The sequence below is a fragment of the Coregonus lavaretus genome (genome assembly GCF_964263955.1).
Source record: "Coregonus lavaretus genome assembly, chromosome: 26".
Taxonomy (NCBI): Eukaryota; Metazoa; Chordata; class Actinopteri; order Salmoniformes; family Salmonidae; genus Coregonus; species Coregonus lavaretus.
The window spans coordinates 40,055,810-40,078,733 of NC_140013.1; the positions used below are offsets into that span (position 1 = coordinate 40,055,810).

The 22,924-nt window shown below is 45.8% G+C and overlaps 2 protein-coding genes across 2 annotated transcripts; one reads left to right on the plus strand and one right to left on the minus strand.

The window, feature by feature from the left end:
• Positions 1-7,434: 7,434 nt before the first annotated feature.
• Positions 7,435-10,198, minus strand: LOC311102284 (uncharacterized protein). The gene has a single exon (XM_084143577.1). It carries the CDS (start codon positions 10,178-10,180, stop codon positions 8,942-8,944), a length of 1,239 nt encoding a protein of 412 aa, XP_083999703.1. The 5' UTR covers positions 10,181-10,198; the 3' UTR covers positions 7,435-8,941.
• A 362-nt stretch (positions 10,199-10,560) lies between these two features.
• Positions 10,561-22,646, plus strand: LOC311102283 (18S rRNA (guanine-N(7))-methyltransferase-like). The gene is made up of 12 exons (XM_084143576.1): positions 10,561-10,724; positions 11,073-11,110; positions 11,309-11,404; positions 12,319-12,430; positions 12,614-12,710; positions 14,878-14,974; positions 16,180-16,230; positions 16,547-16,632; positions 18,950-18,995; positions 19,072-19,133; positions 19,767-19,856; positions 21,891-22,646. The coding sequence occupies exons 4-12, from the start codon at positions 12,424-12,426 to the stop codon at positions 21,913-21,915; spliced, it is 561 nt and encodes a 186-aa protein (XP_083999702.1). The 5' UTR covers positions 10,561-10,724; positions 11,073-11,110; positions 11,309-11,404; positions 12,319-12,423; the 3' UTR covers positions 21,916-22,646.
• The last annotated feature ends 278 nt before the right edge of the window (positions 22,647-22,924 follow it).

A 22,924-nucleotide genomic window follows, 5' to 3' on the forward strand; every position in this document is an offset into this window, starting at 1 on the left:
GAGGTAGAGACTACTGTACTACTGCAGAGGTAGAGACTACTGTACTACTACAGAGGTAGAGACTACTGTACTATTACAGAGGTAGAGACTACTGTACTACTGCAGAGGTAGAGACTACTGTACTACTGCAGAGGTAGAGACTACTGTACTACTACAGAGGTAGAGACTACTGTACTACTGCAGAGGTAGAGACTACTGTACTACTGCAGAGGTAGAGACTACTGTACTACTGCAGAGGTAGAGACTACTGTACTACTACAGAGGTAGAGACTACTGTACTACTACAGAGGTAGAGACTACTGTACTACTACAGAGGTAGAGACTACTGTACTACTGCAGAGGTAGAGACTACTGTACTACTACAGAGGTAGAGACTACTGTACTACTGCAGAGGTAGAGACTACTGTACTATTACAGAGGTAGAGACTACTGTACTACTACAGAGGTAGAGACTACTGTACTACTACAGAGGTAGAGACTACTGTACTACTACAGAGGTAGAGACTACTGTACTACTACAGAGGTAGAGACTACTGTACTACTGCAGAGGTGGAGACTACTGTACTACTGCAGAGGTAGACTACTGTACTACTGCAGAGGTAGAGACTACTGTACTACTGCAGAGGTAGAGACTACTGTACTACTACAGAGGTAGAGACTACTGTACTACTACAGAGGTAGAGACTACTGTACTACTACAGAGGTAGAGACTACTGTACTACTGCAGAGGTAGAGACTACTGTACTACTGCAGAGGTAGACTACTGTACTACTACAGAGGTAGAGACTACTGTACTACTACAGAGGTAGAGACTACTGTACTACTACAGAGGTAGAGACTACTGTACTACTGCAGAGGTAGAGACTACTGTACTACTGCAGAGGTAGAGACTACTGTACTACTGCAGAGGTAGAGACTACTGTACTACTACAGAGGTAGAGACTACTGTACTACTGCAGAGGTAGAGACTACTGTACTACTACAGAGGTAGAGACTACTGTACTACTACAGAGGTAGAGACTACTGTACTACTGCAGAGGTAGAGACTACTGTACTACTGCAGAGGTAGAGACTACTGTACTACTACAGAGGTAGAGACTACTGTACTACTGCAGAGGTAGACTACTGTACTACTACAGAGGTAGAGACTACTGTACTACTACAGAGGTAGAGACTACTGTACTACTGCAGAGGTAGAGACTACTGTACTACTACAGAGGTAGAGACTACTGTACTACTGCAGAGGTAGAGACTACTGTACTACTACAGAGGTAGAGACTACTGTACTACTACAGAGGTAGAGACTACTGTACTACTGCAGAGGTAGAGACTACTGTACTACTACAGAGGTAGAGACTACTGTACTACTACAGAGGTAGAGACTACTGTACTACTGCAGAGGTAGAGACTACTGTACTACTGCAGAGGTAGAGACTACTGTACTACTACAGAGGTAGAGACTACTGTACTACTGCAGAGGTAGAGACTACTGTACTACTACAGAGGTAGAGACTACTGTACTACTGCAGAGGTAGAGACTACTGTACTACTGCAGAGGTAGAGACTACTGTACTACTGCAGAGGTAGAGACTACTGTACTACTGCAGAGGTAGAGACTACTGTACTACTGCAGAGGTAGAGACTACTGTACTACTGCAGAGGTAGAGACTACTGTACTACTGCAGAGGTAGACTACTGTACTACTGCAGAGGTAGAGACTACTGTACTACTGCAGAGGTAGAGACTACTGTACTACTGCAGAGGTAGAGACTACTGTACTACTACAGAGGTAGAGACTACTGTACTACTACAGAGGTAGACTACTGTACTACTGCAGAGGTAGAGACTACTGTACTACTGCAGAGGTAGATACTACTGTACTACTGCAGAGGTAGAGACTACTGTACTACTACAGAGGTAGAGACTACTGTACTACTACAGAGGTAGAGACTACTGTACTACTGCAGAGGTAGATACTACTGTACTACTGCAGAGGTAGAGACTACTGTACTACTACAGAGGTAGAGACTACTGTACTACTACAGAGGTAGAGACTACTGTACTACTGCAGAGGTAGAGACTACTGTACTACTGCAGAGGTAGAGACTACTGTACTACTGCAGAGGTAGAGACTACTGTACTACTACAGAGGTAGAGACTACTGTACTACTACAGAGGTAGACTACTGTACTACTGCAGAGGTAGAGACTACTGTACTACTGCAGAGGTAGATACTACTGTACTACTGCAGAGGTAGATACTACTGTACTACTGCAGAGGTAGAGACTACTGTACTACTACAGAGGTAGAGACTACTGTACTACTACAGAGGTAGAGACTACTGTACTACTGCAGAGGTAGATACTACTGTACTACTGCAGAGGTAGAGACTACTGTACTACTACAGAGGTAGACTACTGTACTACTACAGAGGTAGATACTACTGTACTACTGCAGAGGTAGAGACTACTGTACTACTGCAGAGGTAGAGACTACTGTACTACTACAGAGGTAGAGACTACTGTACTACTACAGAGGTAGAGACTACTGTACTACTACAGAGGTAGAGACTACTGTACTACTACAGAGGTAGAGACTACTGTACTACTACAGAGGTAGAGACTACTGTACTACTACAGAGGTAGAGACTACTGTACTACTACAGAGGTAGAGACTACTGTACTACTACAGAGGTAGACTACTGTACTATTACAGAGGTAGAGACTACTGTACTACTACAGAGGTAGACTACTGTACTACTGCAGAGGTAGAGACTACTGTACTACTGCAGAGGTAGATACTACTGTACTACTGCAGAGGTAGAGACTACTGTACTACTACAGAGGTAGAGACTACTGTACTACTACAGAGGTAGAGACTACTGTACTACTGCAGAGGTAGATACTACTGTACTACTGCAGAGGTAGAGACTACTGTACTACTACAGAGGTAGAGACTACTGTACTACTACAGAGGTAGAGACTACTGTACTACTGCAGAGGTAGAGACTACTGTACTACTGCAGAGGTAGAGACTACTGTACTACTGCAGAGGTAGAGACTACTGTACTACTACAGAGGTAGAGACTACTGTACTACTACAGAGGTAGACTACTGTACTACTGCAGAGGTAGAGACTACTGTACTACTGCAGAGGTAGATACTACTGTACTACTGCAGAGGTAGATACTACTGTACTACTGCAGAGGTAGAGACTACTGTACTACTACAGAGGTAGAGACTACTGTACTACTACAGAGGTAGAGACTACTGTACTACTGCAGAGGTAGATACTACTGTACTACTGCAGAGGTAGAGACTACTGTACTACTACAGAGGTAGACTACTGTACTACTACAGAGGTAGATACTACTGTACTACTGCAGAGGTAGAGACTACTGTACTACTGCAGAGGTAGAGACTACTGTACTACTACAGAGGTAGAGACTACTGTACTACTACAGAGGTAGAGACTACTGTACTACTACAGAGGTAGAGACTACTGTACTACTACAGAGGTAGAGACTACTGTACTACTACAGAGGTAGAGACTACTGTACTACTACAGAGGTAGAGACTACTGTACTACTACAGAGGTAGAGACTACTGTACTACTACAGAGGTAGACTACTGTACTATTACAGAGGTAGAGACTACTGTACTACTACAGAGGTAGACTACTGTACTACTGCAGAGGTAGAGACTACTGTACTACTGCAGAGGTAGATACTACTGTACTACTGCAGAGGTAGAGACTACTGTACTACTACAGAGGTAGAGACTACTGTACTACTACAGAGGTAGAGACTACTGTACTACTACAGAGGTAGACTACTGTACTATTACAGAGGTAGAGACTACTGTACTACTACAGAGGTAGACTACTGTACTACTGCAGAGGTAGAGACTACTGTACTACTACAGAGGTAGACTACTGTACTACTACAGAGGTAGAGACTACTGTACTACTACAGAGGTAGAGACTACTGTACTACTACAGAGGTAGAGACTACTGTACTACTGCAGAGGTAGAGACTACTGTACTACTGCAGAGGTAGAGACTACTGTACTATTACAGAGGTAGAGACTACTGTACTATTACAGAGGTAGAGACTACTGTACTACTACAGAGGTAGAGACTACTGTACTACTACAGAGGTAGAGACTACTGTACTATTACAGAGGTAGAGACTACTGTACTATTACAGAGGTAGAGACTACTGTACTACTACAGAGGTAGAGACTACTGTACTATTACAGAGGTAGAGACTACTGTACTACTACAGAGGTAGAGACTACTGTACTACTACAGAGGTAGAGACTACTGTACTACTACAGAGGTAGAGACTACTGTACTACTACAGAGGTAGAGACTACTGTACTACTGCAGAGGTAGAGACTACTGTACTATTACAGAGGTAGAGACTACTGTACTACTACAGAGGTAGAGACTACTGTACTACTACAGAGGTAGAGACTACTGTACTACTGCAGAGGTAGAGACTACTGTACTACTACAGAGGTAGAGACTACTGTACTATTACAGAGGTAGAGACTACTGTACTACTACAGAGGTAGAGACTACTGTACTACTGCAGAGGTAGAGACTACTGTACTATTACAGAGGTAGAGACTACTGTACTACTACAGAGGTAGAGACTACTGTACTACTACAGAGGTAGAGACTACTGTACTACTGCAGAGGTAGAGACTACTGTACTACTACAGAGGTAGAGACTACTGTACTATTACAGAGGTAGAGACTACTGTACTACTACAGAGGTAGAGACTACTGTACTATTACAGAGGTAGAGACTACTGTACTACTACAGAGGTAGAGACTACTGTACTACTACAGAGGTAGAGACTACTGTACTACTGCAGAGGTAGAGACTACTGTACTACTACAGAGGTAGAGACTACTGTACTACTACAGAGGTAGAGACTACTGTACTACTGCAGAGGTAGAGACTACTGTACTACTACAGAGGTAGAGACTACTGTACTACTACAGAGGTAGAGACTACTGTACTACTGCAGAGGTAGAGACTACTGTACTACTACAGAGGTAGAGACTACTGTACTATTACAGAGGTAGAGACTACTGTACTACTGCAGAGGTAGAGACTACTGTACTACTACAGAGGTAGAGACTACTGTACTACTACAGAGGTAGAGACTACTGTACTACTACAGAGGTAGAGACTACTGTACTACTGCAGAGGTAGAGACTACTGTACTACTACAGAGGTAGAGACTACTGTACTACTACAGAGGTAGAGACTACTGTACTACTACAGAGGTAGAGACTACTGTACTACTACAGAGGTAGAGACTACTGTACTACTACAGAGGTAGAGACTACTGTACTACTGCAGAGGTAGAGACTACTGTACTACTACAGAGGTAGAGACTACTGTACTACTGCAGAGGTAGAGACTACTGTACTACTACAGAGGTAGAGACTACTGTACTACTGCAGAGGTAGAGACTACTGTACTACTGCAGAGGTAGATACTACTGTACTACTACAGAGGTAGAGACTACTGTACTACTGCAGAGGTAGAGACTACTGTACTACTGCAGAGGTAGACTATAGTTGAACACGCCCATTATCAACTCTGACTGAACCCTTAGAACCAGTTATGAGGTCATCATCTGAGATCAGTTTGTGTCATTATAATTTACTCTCATCTCATTTTTTATTTAATATAATATTATCTTATGTTGTCTAACTGCTCTGTACTCATGTATTTTATGTTTTGTGTGGACTCCAGGAACAGTAGATGCTGCATTTTTATTTTTTATTTAACCTTTATTTATTTAACTAGGCAAGTCAGTTAAGAACAAATTCTTATTTACAATGACGGCCTACCCCGGCCAAACCCGGACGACGCTGGGCCAATTGTGCGCCGCCCTATGGGACTCCCAATCACGGCCGGATTGTGATACAGCCTGGAATCGAACCAGGGTCTGTAGGGACGCCTCTAGCACTGAGATGCGGTGCCTTAGACCGCTGCGCCACTCGGGAGCCATTTGCAGTAGCTAATGGGGATCCTAATAAACTAAACCATCTTTGTACAGTTGAAGTCGGAAGTTTACATACACTTAGGTTGGAGTCATTAAAACTCGTTTTTCAACCACTCCACAAATGTCTTGTTAACAAACTATAGTTTTGGCAAGTCGGTTAGGACATCTACATTGTGCATGAAACAAAGTAATTTTTTCCAACAATTGTTTACAGACAGATTATTTCACTTATAATTCACTGTATCACAATTCCAGTGGGTCAGAAGTTTACATACACTAAGTTGACTGTGCCTTTAAACAGCTTGGAAAATTATTTTGATGCTTCTGATAGGCTAATTGACATCATTTGAGTCAATTGGAGGTGTACCTGTGGATATATTTCAAGGCCTATCTTCAAACTCAGTGCCTCTTTGCTTGACATCATGGGAAAATCAAAAGAAATCAGCCAAGACCTCAGAAAAAAAATTCTGGTTCATCCTTGGGAGCAATTTCCAAACGCCTGAAGGAACCACGTTCATCTGTACAAACAATAGTACGCAAGTATAAACACCATGGGACCACGCAGCCGTCATACCGCTCAGTAAGGAGACACGTTTTGTCTCCTAGAGATGAACGTACTTAGGTGCGAAAAGTGAAAATCAATCCCAGAGCAACAGCAAAGGACCTTGTGAAGATGCTGGAGGAAACAGGTACAAAAGTATCTATATCCACAGTAAAACGAGTCCTATATCGACATAACCTGAAAGGCCGCTCAGCAAGGAAGAAGCCACTGCTCCAAAACCACCATAAAAAAGCGTAGACTACGGTTTGCAACTGCACATGGGGACAAAGATCGTACTTTTTGGATAAATGTCCTCTGGTCTGATGAAACAAAAATAGAACTGTTTGGCCATAATGACCATCGTTATGTTTGGAGGGAAAAGGGTGTAGCTTGCAAGCCGAAGAACACCATCCCAACCGTGAAGCACGGGGGTGGCAGCATCATGCTGTGGGGGTGCTTTGCTGCAGGAGGGACTGGTGTATTTCACAAAATAGATGGCATCATGAGGAAGGAAAATTATATGGATATATTGAAGCAACATCTCAAGACATCAGTCAGGAAGTTAAAGCTTGGTCGCAAATGGGTCTTCCAAATGGACAATGACCCCAAGCATACAGTGAGGGAAAAAAGTATTTGATCCCCTGCTGATTTTGTACGTTTGCCCACTGACAAAGACATCATCAGTCTATAATTTTAATGGTAGGTTTATTTGAACAGTGAGAGACAGAATAACAACAACAAAAATCCAGAAAAACGCATGTCAAAAATGTTATTTCCCTCATTAAAATGCAAATCAATTTATAACATTTTTGACATGCGTTTTTCTGGATTTTTGTTGTTGTTATTCTGTCTCTCACTGTTCAAATAAACCTACCATTATGATCATTTCTTTGTCAGTGGGCAAACGTACGAAATCAGCAGGGGATCAAATACTTTTTTCCCTCACTGTACTTCCAAAGTTGTGGCAAAATGGCTTAAGGACAACAAAGTCAAGGTATTGGAGTGGCCATCACAAAGCCCTGACCTCAATTCTATAGAACATTCGTGAGCAGAACTGAAAAAGCGTGTGCGAGCAAGGAGGCCTACAAACCTGACTCAGTTACACCAGCTCTGTCAGAAGGAATGGGCCAAAATTCACCCAACTTATTGTGGGAAGCTTGTGGAAGGCTACCCGAAACGTTTGACCCCAAGTTAAACAATTTAAAGGCAATGCTACCAAATACTAATTGAGTGTATGTAAACTTCTGACCCACTGGGAATGTGATGAAAGAAATAAAAGCTGAAATAAATAATTCTCTACTATTATTCTGACGTTTCACATTCTTAAAATAAAGTGGTGATCCTAACTGACCTAAGACAGGGAATTCTTACTAGGATTAAATGTCAGGAATAGTGAAAATCTGAGTTTAAATGTACTTGGCTAAGGTGTATGTAAACTTCCGACTTCAACTGCATAAACAATAAATGGTGGTTTGATTGACTTTTTAGAATAGCTTGACCATGTACAATATGTGTGGCTATAATCAACTGTGTAGGAAGGAAGTAGGTTAAAGCCTGCTATCAGTCCTGATAATGACACTCTGGAGAGTAGGGCCCATTAATGACATCAGTATCTGCTGTTCTTGTTAAATGTCAGCGGTTTGCTGTGAAAATAACCAGGGGAGAGAGAAACATCGTGAAGATGACTCCTCCCATGGCCAACAGCACCCCTATAGTCAGGACCTGGTGATACTGAAGAAGATGACCCCTGACCTCTCCCATGGCCAACAGCACCCCTACAGTCAGGACCTGGTGATAGTGAAGAAGATGACTCCTCCCTTGGCCAACAGCACCCCTACAGTCAGGACCTGGTGATACTGAAGAAGATGACTCCTCCCATGGCCAACAGCACCCCTACAGTCAGGACCTGGTGATACTGAAGAAGATGACTCCTCCCATGGCCAACAGCACCCCTACAGTCAGGACCTGGTGATACTGAAGAAGATGACCCCTCCCATGGCCAACAGCACCCCTACAGTCAGGACCTGGTGATAGTGAAGAAGATGACCCCTCCCATGGCCAACAGCACCCCTACAGTCAGGACCTGGTGATACTGAAGAAGATGACTCCTCCCATGGCCAACAGCACCCCTACAGTCAGGACCTGGTGATAGTGAAGAAGATGACTCCTCCCATGGCCAACAGCACCCCTACAGTCAGGACCTGGTGATACTGAAGAAGATGACTCCTCCCATGGCCAACAACACCCCTACAGTCAGGACCTGGTGATACTGAAGAAGATGACCCCTCCCATGGCCAACAGCACCCCTACAGTCAGGACCTGGTGATACTGAAGAAGATGACCCCTCCCATGGCCAACAGCACCCCTACAGTCAGGACCTGGTGATACTGAAGAAGATGACTCCTCCCATGGCCAACAGCACCCCTACAGTCATCTCCAACATCTTCCCCAGCTTCCACTGCTTATAATCCTGCTGCTGTTTCTGCTGGTAATGGGCCTTTCTGGCCCTCAGCTCCTTCTCCCTCATCAGCTGCTCTCCATAGTGAGCCTGGAAGAAGGCATCAAAGTCAAACATGGCCTTCCCTCCAACGTTGGAGAACCGCCGGGACCTCTGCTGTTGTTGATACTGCTGTGGGCCAGAGGCTCTGGAGGTGGACTCCCGTTCCGAGGGTCTGCCGGCCCCCTGGACGTCTGACCCACTGAGGATGCCGCGGTCGTACTTCCTCCTCAGGGCCATGCTCCCCAGCACGCTATAGGCCTCGCTGATCTCAGAGAAACGCTGGGTGGCCTCCTCGTTGTCGGGGTTCTTGTCTGGGTGGTAGATGAACGACTGCTTGTAGTAGGCTGTCTTTATTTGGGATTGGGTGGCGCTCGGGGACACTTGGAGGACGTCATAGTAGGCTGTTCTGCTCCTGTGAAGAGGCGGGATGTCTGACGTGTTGTTTTTACTCCTCCAGCTGTAAGCCCGGGTGGAGTACAGGTGCTCTGGGTGAGGTCTAAACCAGCCTGCCAGGTTGAGCATGACCGTGCTGAATGCTCGGAGCTGCTGAGGTGACCCAAAGGTTTCAGGGTGAAAGGTGGCCATGACAACACCTCTGCTATTCCAACAAGTCATCCTGTGTGCTGATATAAGTAGGTTATCCTGGGACAGAGGCTGGACACTGGGCCACAGGTACAAAGCTGACTGTCTGAGCGGACTATCCTGAACAGTTGCTAATTTGATTGAGGGTTTAGCGTCAATGTCTAATAAAAGTAAATCACAACTTGAACAAACTTGAGGTAATGTCCCATAACCCAGTCTGTTCTCATGTTTTAGGCTAAAAAGTATTTGAGCTCTGTGCTCTAACTCCATACATTCAAGGGCATTATCTTTGAGGTTTTCACTTTCAGGTTCCCAGGAACTTGCCTGACGGTCCCTTGTTGACACCTGCTGACGTTCGTAAATCCGCCGGCCCGTTCTACAGGTTCTGGCTCCAATTATAGAGGTTGCTGCTACTGACATCGTTCTGTTTTCTTGACCTTTGGCGCAGGGGAGGGAATTGGTCGGTGCGTTTCTGATAGTTGAAAATCTGTACGCTCCACTCCCCAATCTCCGACTGACCTCCTCCATTCTCCCGTAGCAGCAGTTACAGCGGCCATGGAGAAATGACAGAGGCGAAGAAGACAGGGGTGGATTCCGGTAAAGTGTATAGCAGACCAATGAGTGACGATGTAAATGGCACGTGGTCACAAAAACGTATTCTGCCATCCAATTATATAAGAGGAATTGAGGTTTGAACGTTATCAAATGTCGCCTCTTCCTCTCTGATGTTATGTAAAGAGTTTGCGATAGTATGTGAAACTGAATTTTTCGTATGCTTTAAAATTGGGTCTAGATATGCATTTAATTCAATAGATAGTTTTGGTTGTTGAAGTCGTTTCTGATAGTATTTTCATTTTCAACTGTGTGGCTGTCTCTTTAAATCACGTGCCCCTTGCCTTGGCGCTGACATACTACGTCACACTTACATGTGGAACCCCAGCTGTAGCCAAACATCATAACAACTTTTACGCTTTTTGGTTTAAATCCATCATTCTTCGATATCTTGTAGTAAACAAAAATAAACATGGCCTCAAGTTGTCGAAGACCCGAGCATATGGCCCCGCCTGAAATGGTTAGTATGACATTTTCAATGGTTTTAAAGACAGTAATGAGCGCTAGCTAGCTGCCTGGTTAGCCGCTAACTGTAGGAAGACTAGTTCGCTAGTGATTTGCTCTCAAATACCTACATACCAAGTGACTGGTTATTTATGTAGTTCATTATGTGTACTACATTTCCCCGACACATCTTGTCTTTACCTGCACACGCGTTTCTACATCTGCATTGCTTGCTCTTTGGGGTTTTAGCCTGGGTTTATGTATAACTAACCAAGCACTTTGAGACATCTGCTGATGTAGAAAGGGCTTTATACATTTGATTGACACAGCACTTCTTGTGTTTTGATTTCTACTCATTCTGCAGTTTTACAACGAAGAGGAGGCCAAGAAATATTCTCAGAAGTGAGTCCTGAGTTTGTCAATGACCTCTTATGGGCAGCACAATATGAATCACGGTGTTTTAAATACAAATCGTTGCATTTTTTATTTACATACTGATCAGAGGCTGTCCTTGATGGAATCTGTTTGAGACATAGTATAATGTAATATGATTAAATGTAACTAAGTAAACAGTTCAATAATTTCCTCATTGATTTCTAGTTCTCGGATGATTGAGATCCAGAGCCAGATGTCCGAGAGGGCTCTGGAGCTGCTGAACCTGCCTGAGGACCAGCCCTGTTTCCTGCTAGATGTGGGGTATGTGTACTGGCCAGGGGACGTCTGAGGGCTCTCATTAATGTAATAGATCTGGGTAGGAGAACAAAACATTAACGCTACTTCAGACTGAGTGTGTATATAACTTGTCCCATCCACGTGTGACTCGGGGCTAAGTGGTGACTACTTGTCAGACTAAAGACTAGTTGTTGTTTTGCCAACATAGTTGTGTTGCCACTGAACGATGTGGCACAGTCGGGGGTCACACACTACAATATTATTCACTTGGTTACCACTCTGTCTCGCTAAAACAAGGCTGTGATGTGATTAGATTGTTAACGTAGCTAGAACGAGCTGTGGCTCAAAGCAGCCTCATAAGCATTTTCTGTCAGACATTCACGCTTGCCATTCAGAGTTTAAATATCTAGCCAATACATTTTTTTTATTGAATAACGTTGCTTGTCAGAGCTGTAACGATTTGACACTTTGGCAAATACAAATGCATACTAGTAGTAGTCATGGCTCCTGCTCGAGACTACACATCCTGGGTGATGGGAAACAACGTCATCTCAATGGCTCGAGACTACACATCCTGGGTGATGGGGAAACAACGTAATCTCAATGGCTGCTTCTCTGGAGAGCTCTCATTGGCTATTGCTGATCACCGTTCTCAAATCTTTATCGTTGCATATCTCACACTACAAGAGTATTGCTGATTTTTGTGCTGATAAAATCAAACATGTTTGAAAATATCAGGACGTCTGAGACTGCTCAAAGATGGGATTGGTAGCTTGCGTCTCTGTCCTGCTCACATTAAACGAGCACCGGTGACGGCCGCGCGCCCTGATTAGGCAACGACATGGGGAGTTCAAAAACTTGTCTGGGACAGCTAAATCAGGGCCAAAATTGCGTAGTGTACACCCGGCTTAAATGTATATATAACTTGTCCCATCCAGGTGTGGCTCAGGGCTAAGTGGGGACTACCTGTCAGAGGAGGGACATTGCTGGGTTGGAGTGGACATCAGCAAAGCCATGTTGGTTGAGTGGACATCAACACAGCCATGTTGGGTGAGTGTGGTTGGTGTCATTCCTGATGCTAAAATATTGCATTCATGTTTAGAGATGGATCAGCCATCCTGATCAATTCAATCATCAGGATTATAGGTGAGGTGTATCAGCAACCTGAAATATAGCAGTCAATATTTGTTTGTTGTTGTGATCCGCTGTTAACCAGTGCTGTGTCCTCTCTAGATGTAGCCCTAGATCGGGAGGTCGAGGGAGACCTTGTGTTGAGAGATATGGGTGAGGGGATGCCCTTCAGGCCTGGGACCTTTGATGGCTGCATCAGGTAAAGAGCTTGTCCTCCCTGTCCTGTAAGAGATACCTGAGTTCTCTCCATCCTCCTCTGTCTGACTCTCTCCATCCTCCTCTGTGTCTGTCTCCATCCTCCTCTGTGTCTGTCTCCATCCTCCTCTGTCTGACTCTCTCCCTCTTTATGTCTCCTTCCTCCTCTGTCTCTCTCTCCATCCTCCTCTGTCTCTCTCTCCGTCCTCCTCTGTCTGTCTCTCTCTGTCCTCGTCTGTCTGACTGTCTCCCTCTGTCTGTCTCCTTCCTCCTCTGTCTCTCTCTCCGTCCTCCTCTGTCTGTCTCTCTCCGTCCTCGTCTGTCTGTCTGTCTCCATCCTCCTCTGTGTGTCTGTCTCCATCCTCCTCTGTGTCTGTCTCCATCCTCCTCTGTGTCTGTCTCCATCCTCCTCTGTCTCTCTCTCCGTCCTCGTCTGTCTGTCTCTCTCCGTCCTCGTCTGTCTGTCTGTCTCCATCCTCCTCTGTGTGTCTGTCTCCATCCTCCTCTGTGTCTGTCTCCATCCTCCTCTGTGTCTGTCTCCATCCTCCTCTGTGTCTGTCTCCATCCTCCTCTGTCTCTCTCTCCGTCCTCCTCTGTCTGTCTCTCTCCGTCCTCCTCTGTCTGTCTCTCTCCGTCCTCGTCTGTCTGTCTGTCTCCTCCTCTGTGTGTCTGTCTCCATCCTCCTCTGTGTCTGTCTCCATCCTCCTCTGTGTCTGTCTCCGTCCTCCTCTGTCTCTCTCTCCGTCCTCCTCTGTCTGTCTGTCTCCATCCTCCTCTGTCTGTCTCTCTCCGTCCTCCTCTGTCTGTCTGTCTCCATCCTCTGTCTGTCCCTCTCCGTCCTCCTCTGTGTGTCTGTCTCCGTCCTCCTCTGTGTGTCTGTCTCCATCCTCCTCTGTGTGTCTGTCTCCATCCTCCTCTGTCTGTCTCCATCCTCCTCTGTCTGTCTGTCTGTCTGTCTCTCTCCATCCTTCTGTCTGTCTCCAACCTCCTCTGTCTGTCTCCATCCTCCTCTGTCCGTCTCCATCCTCCTCTGTCTGTCTGTCTGTCTCCATCCTCCTCTGTCTGTCTGTCTGTCTCCATCCTCCTCTGTCTGTCTGTCTGTCTCCATCCTCCTCTGTCTGTCTGTCTGTCTCCATCCTCCTCTGTCTGTCTGTCTGTCTCCATCCTCGTCTGTCTGTCTCCATCCTCCTCTGTCTGTCTGTCTGTCTCCATCCTCTTCTGTATGTCTGTCTCCATCCTCTTCTGTCTGTCTGTCTCTATCCTCCTCTGTCTGTCTGTCTGTCTCCATCCTCCTCCTCTGTCTGTCTCTCTCCATCCTCGTCTGTCTGTCTTCGTCCTCCTCGGTCTGTCTCTCTCATCCTCGTCTGTCTGTCTCCATCCTCCTCTGTCTGTCCCTCTCCATCCTCGTCTGTCTGTCTCCATCCTCTTCTGTCTGTCTGTCTCCATCCTCCTCTGTCTGTCTGTCTCCATCCTCCTCCTCTGTCTGTCTCTCTCCATCCTCGTCTGTCTGTCTTCGTCCTCCTCGGTCTGTCTCATCCTCTGTCTGTCCCTCTCCATCCTCCTCTGTGTGTCTGTCTCCATCCTCCTCTGTGTGTCTGTCTCCATCCTCCTCTGTCTGTCTGTCTGTCTCTCTCCATCCTTCTGTCTGTCTCCATCCTCCTCTGTCTGTCTGTCTGTCTGTCTCCATCCTCCTCTGTCTGTCTGTCTCCATCCTCGTCTGTCTGTCTGACTCCATCCTCCTCTGTCTGTCTCCGTCCTCCTCTGTCTGTCTGTCTCTCTCCATCCTTCTGTCTGTCTCCATCCTCCTCTGTCTGTCTCCATCCTCCTCTGTCTGTCTGTATGTCTCTCTCCGTCCTCCTCTGGCTGTCTCTCTCCATCCTCCTCTGTCTGTCTCCGTCCTCCTCTGGCTGTCTGTCTCTCTCCGTCCTCCTCTGTCTGTCTGTCTCTCTCCGTCCTCCTCTGTCTGTCTGTCTCTCTCCGTCCTCCTCTGTCTGTCTCTCCATCCTTCTGTCTGTCTCCGTCCTCCTCTGGCTGTCTGTCTCCGTCCTCCTCTGGCTGTCTGTCTCCATCCTCCTCTGGCTGTCTGTCTCCGTCCTCCTCTGGCTGTCTGTCTCCTTCCTCCTCTGGCTGTCTGTTTCTCTCCGTCCTCCTCGTTCTGTCTCATCCCTCAGTATTTCTGCTCTCCAATGGCTCTGCAATGCTGACAAAAAGACCCACAGCCCCCCCAAGAGGCTCTACACCTTCTTCAGTACACTCTACTCCTCCCTGGTGAGATCACTAGGGACCTCAGTCCAATCTAACTACTACTACTCCTCCCTGGTGAGATCCCTAGGGACCTCAGTCCAATCTAACTACTACTACTCCTCCCTGGTGAGATCACTAGGGACCTCAGTCCAATCTAACTACTACTACTACTCCCTGGTGAGATCCCTAGGGACCTCAGTCCAATCTAACTACTACTACTCCTCCCTGGTGAGATCCCTAGGGACCTCAGTCCAATCTAACTACTACTACTACTACTACTACTCCCTGGTGAGATGCCTAGGGACCTCAGTCCAATCTAACTACTACTACTACTCCCTGGTGAGATCCCTAGGGACCTCAGTCCAATCTAACTACTACTACTACTACTCCCTGGTGAGATCCCTAGGGACCTCAGTCCAATCTAACTACTACTCCTCCCTGGTGAGATCCCTAGGGACCTCAGTCCAATCTAACTACTACTACTCCCTGGTGAGATGCCTAGGGACCTCAGTCCAATCTAACAACTACTACTACTACTACTACTACTCCTCCCTGGTGAGATCCCTAGGGACCTCAGTCCAATCTAACTACTACTACTCCTCCCTGGTGAGATCCCTAGGGACCTCAGTCCAATCTAACTACTACTCCTCCCTGGTGAGATCCCTAGGGACCTCAGTCCAATCTAACTACTACTACTACTCCCTGGTGAGATGCCTAGGGACCTCAGTCCAATCTAACTACTACTACTACTCCCTGGTGAGATCCCTAGGGACCTCAGTCCAATCTAACTACTACTACTCCTCCCTGGTGAGATCCCTAGGGACCTCAGTCCAATCTAACTACTACTACTCCTCCCTGGTGAGATCACTAGCGACCTCAGTCCAATCTAACTACTACTACTTCTCCCTGGTGAGATGCCTAGGGACCTCAGTCCAATCTAACTACTACTACTCCTCCCTGGTGAGATCACTAGCGACCTCAGTCCAATCTAACTACTACTACTTCTCCCTGGTGAGATGCCTAGGGACCTCAGTCCAATCTAACTACTACTACTACTCCCTGGTGAGATGCCTAGGTACCTCAGTCCAATCTAACTACTACTACTCCTCCCTGGTGAGATCCCTAGGGACCTCAGTCCAATCTAACTACTACTACTACTCCCTGGTGAGATCCCTGGGGACCTCAGTCCAATCTAACTACTACTATGTTATTGTCACTTGTCTTTTTAGTCAAGAGGAGCCCGTGCAGTGTTTCAGCTTTACCCAGAGAACTCTGAGCAGGTCCAGTATATTTACATTGTTTATTAAAGCTCATCTCCACAGAAAGATGCCGACACACTCGGTGACAGCTGATTGGCACTCCAGATCTGACCAGTAGTTGCTCCTCTCGTCTGTGTACTGTTGTTGACTGCCTTTCTTCTATTCATACTTATGGTACTTTTTATTACACGTGTTACTTTATTACATTATTACTTCTTTTGACTATTCTTATTGTTGTGGCATTATTGAGAGGTGAACCTGCCAGTCAGCGGTTCAGTGGACTGTGTACACCATGTCTGTCCTGTGTAATATGAATAAAAGCCTTGACTGTGTGCAGCTGGAACTAATTACGTCCCAGGCCATGAGGGCAGGCTTCAGTGGAGGCATGGTGGTAGACTATCCCAACAGCACCAAGGCTAAGAAGTGAGTCCCCCTGGAGGACCAACCTGGATTGGTAGTCGCCATAGAAACAGAAGCTATAGAACGGGCCTCCCCAGTTAAAGTGCATTATGACAGATTCCGTTTCTATGGTGGTCATACCAGAAAAAAAATACATGTCTGTCCTTTTCTTACTTAACTGACTTTACTGATAGCTGCTTTATTAAGGAACAGTTTGACTTAGTATGACTGATATGTGGTTGTCTCACCTACAGTGAGGGGGAAAAGTATTTGATCCCCTGCTGATTTTGTACGTTTTTCCCACTGACAAAGACATGATCAGTCTATCATTTTAATGGTAGGTTTATTTGAACAGTGAGAGACTGAATAACAACAAAGAAATCCAGAAAAACGCATGTCAAAAATGTTATAAATTGATTTGCATTTTAATGAGGGAAATAAGTATTTGACCCCTCTGCAAAACATGACTTAGTACTTGGTGGCAAAACCCTTGTTGGCAATTACATTTTACATTTACATTTTAGTCATTTAGCAGACGCTCTTATCCAGAGCGACTTACAGTTAGTGAATACATATATATATATTTTTATACTGCCCCCCCCGTGGGAATCAAACCCACAACCCTGGCGTTGCAAACGCCATGCTCTATCAACTGAGCTACATCCCTGCTGGCCATTCCCTCCCCTACCCTGGACGACGCTGGGCCAATTGTGCGCTGCCCATGAGTCTCCCGGTCGCGGCCGGCTGCGACAGAGCCTGGATTCGAACCAGGATCTCTAGTGGCACAGTTAGCACTGCGATGCAGTGCCTTAGACCACTGCGCCACTCAGGAGAACATCCTCCTCTGTCTGACAGAGGTCAGACGTTTCTTGTAGTTGGCCACCTGGTTTGCACACATCTCTGGAGGGAGATTTTGTCCCACTCCTCTTTGCAGATCTTCTCCAAGTCATTAAGGTTTCGAGGCTGACATTTGGCAACTCGAACCTTCAGCTCCCTCCACAGATTTTCTATGGGATTAAGGTCTGGAGACTGGCTAGGCCACTCCAGGACCTTAATGTGCTTCTTCTGGAGCCACTCCTTTGTTGCCTTGGCCGTGTGTTTTGGGTCATTGTCATGCTGGAATACCCATCCACGACCCATTTTCAATGCCCTGGCTGAGGGAAGGATGTTCTCACCCAAGATTTGACGGTACATGGCCCTGTCCATCGTCCCTTTGATGCAGTGAAGTTGTCCTGTCCCCTTAGCAGAAAAACACCCCCAAAGCATAATGTTTCCACCTCCATGTTTGACGGTGGGGATGGTGTTCTTGGGGTCATAGGCAGCATTCCTCCTCATCCAAACACGGCGAGTTGAGTTGATGCCAAAGAGCTCGATTTTGGTCTCATCTGACCACAACACTTTCACCCAGTTCTCCTCTGAATCATTCAGATGTTCATTTGGCAAACTTCAGACGGCCCTGTATATGTGCTTTCTTGAGCATGGGGACCTTGCGGGCGCTGCAGGATTTCAGTCCTTCACGGCGTAGTGTGTTACCAATAGTTTTCTTGGTGACTATGGTCCCAGCTGCCTTGAGATCATTGACAAGATCCTCCCGTGTAGTTCTGGGCTGATTCCTCACCAACTTCCTCACTCATTCCTCATGATCATTGCAACTCCACGAGGTGAGATCTTGCATGGAGCCCCAGGCCGAGGGAGATTGACAGTTCTTTTGTGTTTCTTCCATTTGCGAATAATCGCACCAACTGTTGTCACCTTCTCACCAAGCTGCTTGGCGATGGTCTTGTAGCCCATTCCAGCCTTGTGTAGGTCTACAATCTTGTCCCTGACATCCTTGGAGAGATCTTTGGTCTTGGCCATGGTGGAGAGTTTGGAATCTGATTGATTGATTGCTTCTGTGGACAGGTGTCATTTATACAGGTAACAAGCTGAGATTAGGAGAACTCCCTTAAAGAGTGTGCTCCTAATCTCAGCTCATTACCTGTATAAAAGACACCTGGGAGCCAGAAATCTTTCTGATTTAGAGGGAGTCAAATACTTATTTCCCTCATTAAAATGCAAATGAATTTATAACATTTTTGACATGCGTTTTTCTGGATTTTGTTGTTGTTATTCTGTCTCTCACTGTTCAAATATACCTACCATTAAAATTATAGACTGATCATTTCTTTGTCAGTGGGCAAACGTACAAAATCAGCAGGGGATCAAATAATTGTTTCCCTCACTGTAGTTACCTTAAGATGAATGCACTAACTGTAAGGCTCTCTGGATAAGAGTGTCTGCTAAATGACTAAAATGTAAATGTTGTTGGTGCTGAATGTCAAACTGACATCCTTCTCCTCAGGTTCTTCCTGTGTCTGTTCGCTGGGTTTTCAGGAACCCTACCCAAGGTGAGGAAAATAAGGGGGGTTCATTTGGAGAGACTATGTAGTCTTGTGTGCTGAATGCAGATGGTTTGTGTTTCAGGGGCTGGGGTCAGAGACGGTGGACAGGGGTGTCCCAAATCAAGTCCAATTCACAGGACAGAGGTAAAGAAATAATAACATCCTCAACTTTAGAAATGTTCTAATGATTCATTACCACTACCACCATTATGTTAATGGTAAGACTTATTAATTTATTAATCAAAGTATTAGCATAGTTGTGTAGATGGCATTGGGCAGGTCTTGACCTCAGATCAGGCCAGGCACATCTCCCTGCCCTGATGAGGTTGAAGGACCCAGAGAGACATAGAGGGCTTTCGTCCTGCCGGACTAGAGTTACTGCCCGGCAGCTTTTCCTCTCTCTGACATCACATGATGTAGCAGATGGGGATCTTTATAACTCACTCCTCAGCCTGAAGTGTCTCCACTTGCTCTGCCGAATAGCTAGCTTTAGGGTGGAGCGACTGGGTAAGCCGGTTCAGGTGGACGGTCACGTGTGTTTGCAAGGTTTGCTGGGTTCGAGCCTTGGTATGAGCGAAATCAGGAGGAAGTGGTACTCGCTTAGCAAGCAGCGTGACGTCCTTTTACAATGACACTGATCACATCTGTCACAGGACGTAGAGCAGATCGAAGATGAAATATATATTTAGTAAAAATAACTACAGGTTGATTAGAGCTGAGGTGTCTCAATCCCTTCCTGTGTCTGCTGGTGATGATTTCCTGTTTGTCTTCGTGAAGATCTCGCTTTAAGAACATGAAGGGCAAGTCTGCAAAGAAGGGAAAAGACTGGATCCTGGAGAAGAAGGAGAGGAGGAGAAGACAGGGCAGGTATGGACCTCTCTGACTACACTGTCTCATTGAGAAGACAGGGCAGGTATGGACCTCTCTGACTACACTGTCTCAATGAGAAGACAGGGCAGGTATGGACCTCTCTGACTACACTGTCTCATTGGGAAGACAGGGCAGGTATGGACCTCTCTGACTACACTGTCTCATTGAGAAGACAGGGCAGGTATGGACCTCTCTGACTACACTGTCTCATTGGGAAGACAGGGTAGGTACAGTGAGGGGAAAAAAGTATTTGATCCCCTGCTGATTTTGTACGTTTGCCCACTGACAAAGACATGATCAGTCTATAATGTTAATGGTAGGTTTATTTGAACAGTGAGAGACAGAATAACAACAACAAAATCCAGAAAAACGCATGTCAAAAATGTTATAAATTGATTTGCATTTTAATTAGGGAAATAAGTATTTGACCCCTCTGCAAAACATCACTTAGTACTTGGTGGCAAAACCCTTGTTGGCAATCAGAGGTCAGACGTTTCTTGTAGTTGGCCACCAGGTTTGCACACATCTCAGGAGGGATTTTGTCCCACTCCTCTTTGCAGATCTTCTCCAAGTCATTAAGGTTTCGAGGCTGACGTTTGGCAACTCGAACCTTCAGCTCCCTCCACAGATTTTCTATGGGATTAAGGTCTGGAGACTGGCTAGGCCACTCCAGGACCTTAATGTGCTTCTTCTTGAGCCACTCCTTTGTTGCCTTGGCCGTGTGTTTTGGGTCATTGTCATGCTGGAATACCCATCCACGACCCATTTTCAATGCCCTGGCTGAGGGAAGGAGGTTCTCACCCAAGATTTGACGGTACATGGCCCCATCCATCGTCCCTTTGATGCGGTGAAGTTGTCCTGTCCCCTTAGCAGAAAAACACCCCCAAAGCATAATGTTTCCACCTCCATGTTTAACGGTGGGGATGGTGTTCTTGGGGTTATAGGCAGCATTCCTCCTCCTCCAAACACGTTGAGTTGATGCCAAAGAGCTCGATTTGTCTCATCTGACCACAACACTTTCACCCAGTTCTCCTCTGAATCATTCAGATGTTCATTGGCAAACTTCAGACGGGCCTGTATATGTGCTTTCTTGAGCAGGGGGACCTTGCAGGCGCTGCAGGATTTCAGTGCTTCACGGCGTAGTGTGTTACCAATTGTTTTCTTGGTGACTACGGTCCCAGCTGCCTTGATCATTGACAAGATCCTCCCGTGTAGTTCTGGGCTGATTCCTTACCGTTCTCATGATCATTGCAACTCCACGAGGTGAGATCTTGCATGGAGCCCCAGGCTGAGGGAGATTGACAGTTATTTTGTGTTTCTTCCATTTGCGAATAATCGCACCAACTGTTGTCACCTTCTCACCAAGCTGCTTGACGATGGTCTTGTAGCCCATTCCAGCCTTGTGTAGGTCTACAATATTGTCCCTGACATCCTTGGAGAGACAGGTGTCTTTTATACATGTAACAAGCTGAGATTAGGAGCACTTCCTTTTAAGAGTGTGCTCCTAATCTCAGCTCGTTACCTGTATAAAGGACACCTGGGAGCCAGAAATCTTTCTGATTGAGAGGGGGTCAAATACTTATTTCCCTCATTAAAATGCAAATCAATTTATAACATTTCTGACATGTGTTTTTCTGGATTTTTTTGTTGTTATTCTGTCTCTCACTGTTCAAATAAACCTACCATTTAAAATTATAGACTGATCATTTCTTTGTCAGTGGGCAAACGTACAAAATCAGCAGGGGATCAAATACTTTTTTCCCTCACTGTATGGACCCCTCTGACTACACTGTCTCAATGAGAAGACAGGGCAGGTATGTACCTCTCTGACTACACTGTCTCATTGAGAAGACAGGGCAGGTATGGACCTCTCTGACTACACTGTCTCATTGAGTGGTGATCCTGTACAGGTCAACATTAGTACCATCAACTTACAACATTCATATAGCTTCCAAGCCCATTTGGATGAAGCCATCAGGCAGAAACAGAAAGGCTGGTCTCTTACTGTCTGTGGTGTGTTTTGTCTCTTAGGGAGGTCCGAGCTGACACAAAGTAAACTGCCCGACAGAGAAGGCCTCGCTTCTAAACCCCAGTCAGTCCTGTGTGTTCCGGCCTGGAGATTCACCCCCATGGAGTACTACTGTCCTGTGTGACCAGAGGAGCTGTGACGGGCAAGAATTGGACTCAATCAATCTTACTCACTTAAGGGGCGTATTGAAATTAAATTTGTGACTTAAAAGATTTTCTTTCAGGACGTATCTATCAATGGAATGGAAATTCATTCATATACATTTTCTGAATGTGATTCCCACCCACACTGGTGACTTCCAGTTGAAGTTGTTCACACAGCGGTTACCTAGGCTGATAGCCATTCTCTGTTTAGCTATAACATTCCATTCCTTGTACTTCTGTGGCACATGACGCCACCAAGAGTGGAATTTTATAGCTAAACAGAGACTGGCGACTAGTCTAGTGCTTACCTGGTTGTGGTCCCAATCCTCTGGACAGAAACTGGCCCCTCTCTAGGACATGGTCCCAATCCTCTGGACAGAAACTGGCCCCTCTCTAGGACATGGTCCCAATCCTCTGGACAGAAACTGGCCCCTCTCTAAGACATGGACTGATGGACATCAACAACAAATGGACAGCAAATAAAATAAATTCCCCTTTCTGATCTTAGACCCATTCTTCTGGACTAGATACTTTCCCCTCAAGCAGCATATTCTATTTTAAATGTTTGATGTAGACACTTTGTTTGAAAGCTTGAATTAAACATGTGTTCTCTAACATGACTTGTTTCATAGGCCAATATCAATCCCATTGAATATTTAATGTCATTGATGCCTATAGTCATCCCAGTGGATAGTCATGTCATCCCAGTGGATAGTCATGTCATTTAGAGGCCAATAGTCATCCCAGTGGATAGTCATGTCATTTAGAGGCCAATAGTCATCCCAGTGGATCGTCATGTCATTTAGAGGCCAATAGTCATGTCATTTAGAGGCCAATAGTCATCCCAGTGGATCGTCATGTCATTTAGAGGCCAATAGTCATGTCATTTAGAG